At 38.6% G+C, this 7797-nt stretch overlaps 1 protein-coding gene across 1 annotated transcript; it reads right to left on the reverse strand.

Moving 5' to 3' along the window:
* Nucleotides 1–620: 620 nt before the first annotated feature.
* Nucleotides 621–7380, reverse strand: si:ch73-217n20.1 (CUB and sushi domain-containing protein 1). Its single transcript, XM_027018101.3, has 11 exons — nt 7218–7380; nt 6905–7105; nt 6475–6571; nt 6021–6094; nt 4734–4991; nt 4273–4452; nt 3577–3762; nt 3302–3398; nt 3026–3099; nt 2456–2638; nt 621–1922 (listed from the first exon to the last, which is right to left on the reverse strand). Exons 1-11 carry the CDS (start codon nt 7267–7269, stop codon nt 1735–1737), a joined length of 1590 nt encoding a protein of 529 aa, XP_026873902.2. The 5' UTR covers nt 7270–7380; the 3' UTR covers nt 621–1734.
* Between the last annotated feature and the right edge of the window lie 417 nt (nt 7381–7797).

The following is a 7797-nucleotide window of genomic DNA, read 5'->3' on the forward strand; positions in this document are numbered from 1 at the left end:
GCTAGGAGGAGCCAATTGTGACACAACAAATATTTTTGTTTTTCTTTCATTTGGTAGCTTTAGGTGTTGTGATCATAGCCTTGATTTTGGCCAATATGGGGTGGGAACTCTTACTCCAGTAATTCAACTGGCCTCTAAATCTTAACCATCTGCATAACATACAATACCATTAATTTTATTACCTGTATAATTTCAACTGTTTCTCTTGTCTAATGAAGGTCCTTCTGGAAGTTGGCTATTTAATGGAGAACTTTGAACTTCAGATGTTTTTCACTAGATTTAAGGTGGTGCCTCCTGTTTGGGCCAAAAACCTCTCTTAAACTTTTACTGGTGTGCCTGTAATGATTGTCACAGTTTGCAATTGAAAGTCATTTTTGTAAGCAGTCATACATTCATTTCAAGTCATCAGACCAATGCAGAAGTTATCCATTTTCAGTATTTGGGACAAGTACTTTTTTAAAGACTACTCATCTGTATAAATCCAGAAAGAGAAAGCAAGACCACCCTTGGAAAGGTTATTTCCAAGAGGACCGGAAAGGTGTTTCAGAGAGGGACCACAAGTGTCAACCCGTGTGTTGCCACACTGTTGAAAAATTGACTTCATCTAGGTAGATCACAGCTGTCTTGTAATGATGATGTTTTATTATGTGTTTGCTTCAACTCCAGTAAAACACTGCATTAAAAACTTTTTGCTTTAAACTTTATATTGGTGTGCTTGTGAAAGCAACATCCAAGAATACTATAACCACTTAGCAAAACACAACCACCTTGATAGTAGTATTTAAAGATTTCATTCAAGTAACTGAGGGTGCTTAAAAGAAAATGCAATACTTGTAGTTGAAGTGTGTAAAGTAGTCGAAGTAGTAGTTGAAATATTTTTTTACTGCTGCCAATGATAATCTACTTGTATACCAACCTCTGTTGAGTATATTTGTAATAATTTACTAACACACATTCATTCAGCCATACTACTATTTGAGTGCTATATTTTTACATTCTTTTCATTTTATTGGTTACTAGGGGACTGTAGGCTACAACTACAGCATCAGTTACTGTACCTACTGCCTCTAATATTGCAAAAGAATCCTTCTGAAATTCTACTTATTTAAATTGTAGGTATTTATAAGAATTAAATGCAAAAATAGTATTTGTCAACCGTAACTTACTGGCATATATTATAAAATTCTACTGTCATACTGTAATGCAATATACATTAATATACTGTTAAAATAAGTTGAACCGTAGATGCACTGTAAAATAAACAGTAAAATGCTGGTATTTCTGCTGCCAGTATTTTACTGTTAATTTACATTAAAATTCTTTACAGTGTAGATGATTTGACATTTTCTCAACCACTTTTTTGTACTTATACTAATGCACACATTAAGATAAATGAATAAATGGTTATATAAATATAATTTTGGTCTAACAGAAAGACAATGTCTCTTCAAAACATCAGTGTTGGTGTACAAAACCATATTTTTCTTTAAAACATTTAAAATGTCACTGACACAGTCTCTAATCAACTAACACTATAACTCTAAACTACTGCATGTTGAAATCATCTTTTGTACCAAAATATAAATCTCCTCCTTCAGCTCACAATTACTTTGGCTTTGTTCAGAAAGTAAGATTAAAAAATTGAAAATCAAAAATGAATGTAAAAGTGCAAGTGACCAGTGACTGAAATGTAAAAGTACTGCCCTGATGAAATGAAAGACCCAATGAAAAGGTTTACACCCTGATGCATTTAGGGAGTGCTGGTTTCCACTTCCCATCTGTCCCACAGGTGACAGTTCTGGCACCCACAAGTCTCCAGCCAGGATTGCAGGTGAACTCAACTGAGTTGCCAGTCTGGTAGCTTTGCTGAAACCAAGAAGATCTTGAACCAAACTTCATGTGTGGGAAGGGGCAGACAACACCTGTGCAAGAAAAGAGTTCTTACATGAATGTTATAATGTGTTTTTAAAGAAAAACGTATCAATGAAAGAGAATTAATGAAGGACATGTGTGAACTGTGGAAGAGCTTAGACAGTTTAATATGTTTCAGAGTCATAAACATATATAATAATGAAGTAGTGAATAAACTATTAAGCATAAAAAAACTAATTTGTAATTAATTACAGTGAGACTGACTTTGGAATAAATTCTATTCCCAATACTAAAAATACAAGAGAGAAAATATATACATTCACATAGTAAAATAAATCAATTCTAAAGTAATTTTACATAGCAAAAATCATGAACTGGAGTAACTAACCAGTTGTCCCTTCAGTTCTTTTAAAAAATAAAAAAGGTCTTTTTAAAAATAAAAAAAAAACCCACCAAGCCTGTTGCTACCTGATGGTGTATGGGGGATTCTGACTAAATATAACATCATTTTACGAGAGCCCCCTAGTGGGAGGCCCTACAAAACTTGTGGTATGTTCCCAGCTGGGAGAGTGGCCATGGTCACCTCTGCACTGAGGAGCTGAAGCACTCCAAGTCCCCTTCTCAGTGCAGAATATTTCTTGAGAACCAACCAGTGTCCCAGTGAGACACCTGTAGGACACAAGGTCACCAAATCTTATGGGTTCATCATCTGTAGGGCCATACATTTCTGCCCCTGGCACCTCTGGGGGGTTGGAGCACTTGACAACTATAATACACACAACACACACACACACACACACAGAGAGAGAGAGAGAGAGAGAGAGAGAGAGAGAGAGAGAGAGAATTCATTTCCACAATAATGTATAAATTTAAATGCAACAGTAAGGCATTCACTCCTGCAGTCAGTTATAGCAGGGATATACCTATTGCTGCAAGAGAACACTGAGAATTGAGAACATATTTAATCTTAGAATAGAAACTACATCGTGCCTTAAAAATCTACAACACGATTAGATTCCCCAACATGTTTAGAGAGCATGTACATGCACAGTAGCAGTTCCCTCTTCAGAGAAGTTCAGATATTATACGGCACTGCTCAGGGCTTTCAGGAGTCTTACAGCAGAAATAAGAACTAAACTTTTGGCAAGCGTACCCTCACACACAGGTTTTCTGCCATCCCAGCCTTCAGCCCTGCAGTGTCTCATAGCCTCTCCAACCAATTGGTACCTACACACACACACACACACACACACACAATTTACAATGCAAAATCGACATGAACTGCTGAAGGTAAATCTAGGAAGAACATACAAAAGAAACAGAATTGCAGTGTTGTGTCATCTTTACTAGAATTTGCCAGTATCTCATGCACTGTGTCTGATACCAGTGTCTGATACCAGTGTCTGATATCAGGCATATGCCGTATTACCCTTCATTGCACTTTGCAGTTGCAGTATCCCCAAATGACACTCCCGTGTAATCAAAATGCCCATTTTCCAACTCTCCAGCAGACCCACATTTTTTCTCTGAAGTTAAAGATTCCTTTATTAGTGATATGTTATCAATATGTATGTTGACAAAAATAATGATATATAGCACGTAAAGTGGACAGAGGATAAAAATAGTGTACTTCCTTCTGTTAGACAGTAACTATATTTAAAGTAATTTTGGAATGATGTGACATGACTGCATTTCGCAACTTACTCCTACATATCAACTGTAATGATGTCCAGTGGCCGTTATCACAGTAAATGGTTTCATTCCCTCCAGCCCAGATATATCCATGAATACACCTGAACCGAACCTGGGATCTGTCCTTATACTGGTCCAACTGCCCGTCTCTGGGGAAGGCGTTCGGGTGGAATGGGAGCTGTCCACACTGGCCTGGAACTTTTTAAGCACCACAGAGACGTTCCCATTCTAATGAAGTTTCACAATATTCCAGTTTAAAAACTGGATTCATTAATTAGTAATGTAAATGTTTACTTGCCCTACAACAGCAATTTAGCACAAAAACAATTGGTTACAATAAAATTACAATAATAAAAGTTACAATAGAATTGGAAGAGATGACATTCAGGCATTTGTCTGCCGTTGGCCATCTGGTCCACATGTGACCTGTGGGTGACCCAATCAGAACAAATCTTTTTGACAAATGATGGTCACGCGGTCCTTAGCTCTGTATACCGTTTTCTCGCTGTCCCATGTCCTGCCATTGGCCACGGCGAGGTGCGTACATGTTGAGCTGGACAAGCTCTGATATAATGTGGCAATACGTACAAGCAAAGTACTGATTATATGGATTTAAATGACTGAAAATGAAAGGACAGACAGCGTCAAAGAGAGCAAAGTGTCCTATTTGCCTGGCTGATTTGAGATCGGATAATTGTGTTAGCGCACCTGAGTTTGGTTCACAGGTGGGGACAGCGGGTGTCCAGGAACCATTAGCTTCACAGGTTATGTGCTTTGCTCCACTGAGATGGAAATCCTCCTTACAGCTGACTGTGACAGTCGTGTTAACCACACGACGAACAATGTTGATCACGCTGTTCAGTACATTCAGGGATGGACATTTAATCTCTGTAAAGAAAAAACAAACCATGGTATGTTCAAGAACTTTGCCTTATTTTCTACATTTATTGCTATTAATATTTACAGCATTTTGCATATGTTCTCACCTAGAGAGACTTACATACTTATCAGTATGACAGTGTGTGTATGCACTGCCTGGGGAATCAAACCCAGGACCTTTTCCCACACTTTGCACTACCTGCTTTACCAGCTGAGCTACAGGACACAGTAAGTAATAATTATAATAACATATGAATTATAATATCCTCATTTCAGACCTCATTACTTACTCGCACATTTCATGGGGCGTGGGCTCCATTTGCCGTCCTGGCCACACTGAATAATTTTGCTGTTACCCTGCATGTGGAAGCCCTCGTGACAGGAGAAGAGCAAGCGCTCGCCTGGCCTATACGCATGCTTCGTCCCATTCAGCATGACGTGCTGTGCCGTGGGCCTGCGACATGTCACCACCCTGGCAGCTGCTGCTTCTCTGATCCTGTCAGAGGCCCGAGCAGGGGTGTGAAAGGGCTTAGAGAAAGAGTGAGACGCTGGAGAGCAAATGAGAGAGAGAGAGATGACTCTACAAAGTATAATAAAAAAAAAAAAATGAAAAAAAAAGGTGAAAAACAAATAGTGGGTTATAAACAACATGAGGTCTGTGTTGTAAGAGCAGGTAATGACACATAAGGGTTTTATATTTATCAACCTGTTTGTCCAAACTGGAAAAAAATAAAAATATTTAGTGTATTTCACAGAGGTGACCCTGACATTTTTTTCAGTTATGCTGAACTGTTGTTTGTGTCACACGCCACCAGAGGGTGCTATTAAGCTATACTTGTACTTAGAACTGTGGCATACAGCTTTCCACCACCAGGATGTATCAAAGGGTGTACAGCTGCTCAACACTGTCCCCTCAGCCCGGTGCCTGTCCTTGGTGGCGAATCACTAAACATACTAAGAGACACTCTCAAGTTGCCCAGACTGGATTGGACTGTACACATAAACACACTATACACCCCATTACAATCTATTACTCCATTACAGTATATTGTATACAAATGAACCAAATAACTGCTGCTACTAAATTCTGCTAAAATATGCTCTAATATAAAGTACACAAGATGGTTGTGGACTAAGAGGTATCCGTTGTATGGCACTTTGGCTGTGGTTATATTGCAGTTGGCTGTGTCTTGTTGCACAAAATCAGCCCACTAATTGTTTTTATTCTTTGCCTAATTGTTGAAATTGATCTGCTATGCACGATGCACGCTATTTCATCTTTCTGTGTCCTTTGCATGTAGTCTGAGATGACAATGAAGCTGACCTAACCTGACTTCACTAACACTTGCTTGATATCTGAAGACTTGCAGAACCATTGACGTCAGCAAGGCTGTAATCTGCATGCTTCTAGACACTTAAGGCCGAGTCTTGACTGAAAGGCCTTGAAAATTAATCAAAACAACTGCATTATGTTGCCCTGCTTAGACTAAGTGGATGACTGAAAAATGTTAACATTTTGTGAAGTAAAAGGTAGTCTGACATTAATAGACTTTATCTGAGTGTGAAATACATCTCACCTATGCAATTAGGAATTGTACCACTCCACCCATTATCAAGACACTCCCTGAAAGGCATTCCTTGTAGGACATAACTGAAAAGAACAAAACTGTGTTATACAGATCTTAAGCAGCAGCAGCAGCAGCAGCATTATCATTAACATGTTTTATTTATAAATCACCCAAGGTTGCTTTACAAAGAATGTTATGCAAAAACAAAAGATCAGAACCTATTAACTATAGATATCTAATCTTATCCATGAAGGGTCAGTATGACAGCAAATTTTCATTCCAGTAATACTAAGAAAACCTACCCTACCTATCACAGATATCCAGCCACACACAAAGTCACAAAGGTATACAAAGGGCTGGTGCCCGCGGATGCGCGTGCAGAAGCTCCCAGCAACATTACCTACACTGACTGATTACTGTAAATTCGTTTGCTCAGTGGAATTAAGCTTTGTCTTTCCATTACCCTGTGTTGCACTCTGCATAGGCTTTGTCACCGAACAGGTTCCCATCCTGGTGGAATTTCCCGTTCACAATATCTCCAGCAGAGCCGCACTTTTTTTCTGCGAGAGAGCGCGAGACGGGGTGAACAACACAGAGGGCATGATGAGTACGACTCATATTATTCTTATTGTGCTGTTTATTAGGTAAACAGCTTTATATTAGAATCTTAAATATTCTTAGAGTATGAGAGTTTTGTTGGTTTTATATGCCAAATGTTTTAATAAAAACAGTGATGAGCTTTGTCACTTTATGTGAGCGTATCACCTCCTTGATTTTAACACGTAGATGCCTTACTTATGAAAACCTCAGATAAAAGGTTACGGTATAGATACAGCAATTATTACAGTAATTGTATGCATGTTGTTATGGTTATAAATCGTAAACATTCTTACTTTTACATTGCATGTTCAGAGATGACCAATGTCCGTTGAAACAAGTAGAGTCGCGTCTGCCTTGCCACTGAGTATAGCCTTTGTCACATTTGTACGTTACTTTATCTCCGTCCTTGAATTCGGATATGAGAAGATACTTCTCATCCAACCGCCTATTTTCATAGATCCTTGGCTGTCCACATTTATTTGAACCTTGTGACACTGAAACAGACAAGAGAACTCTTTTAAATGCAAATTAAATATTCGATTTAAAACTGTTTCCAGATCTAAATTTCCACAAGCAGCCCTCTCAAAACACAAAAATACTACTCACCGATTAATGTTACTGACGTAAATAACAGCGTAGTCCACAAGATATCCGTCATATCTGGACGAGTATCTCGGACTTGGTTTAAAAACAGGACGCAGAGTGAAAATACAACGTGGCTTTCTTTGAGTCTTTTTGCAAAGCTCACACAATAATCACAGTGGCGTAGCGCACATTAATAGGCTCAGAGTCGGACCTCCCCTAGCTGGCTCCTTCCTCAGCTTTTGTCACGAATAGACTTCATGTATTATGTAGGCTATTACAAGAATAGGGAAAAGGGGTGTAAACGGAGCAAAACATGTAACGCTAATACCAGGTCAACAACAACAAAAGCTAACAGAATATAGATGCCAAAGGTTTTTATTACTGTAGTGTTATGTCCAAACATGGTACAATTTCGCTATTTTATTTCCGATATTATTTCCAAGTTTTTGAATGAACCATCTGTTGCGGCATCCTAAACATCTGGCGTAAATTTCGATTTTATAATTTATACAGGCAGTAAACACACGGCAGAATAAACTACATTCAGAGTCTTGACCATCGGCTACAGTTCGGATAGGCTTGGTTATCCAAGTTTGAGTCA

This window comes from Electrophorus electricus, chromosome 21 (genome assembly GCF_041902795.1).
Source record: "Electrophorus electricus isolate QZ-2024a chromosome 21, ASM4190279v1, whole genome shotgun sequence".
Classification (NCBI taxonomy): Eukaryota; Metazoa; Chordata; class Actinopteri; order Gymnotiformes; family Gymnotidae; genus Electrophorus; species Electrophorus electricus.

Excerpts from the sequence above, each read along its gene's own strand:
- si:ch73-217n20.1 (XM_027018101.3), bottom strand. The coding sequence starts at position 7,269 with ATGACGGATATCTTGTGGACTACGCTGTTATTTACGTCAGTAACATTA. Across the intron at positions 4,992-6,020 it reads TACAATTCCTAATTGCATAG|CGTCTCACTCTTTCTCTAAG; the intron begins GTGAGATGTATT and ends TTTGCTCTCCAG. Across the intron at positions 4,453-4,733 it reads ACGCCCCATGAAATGTGCGA|AGATTAAATGTCCATCCCTG; the intron begins GTAAGTAATGAG and ends TTTTCTTTACAG.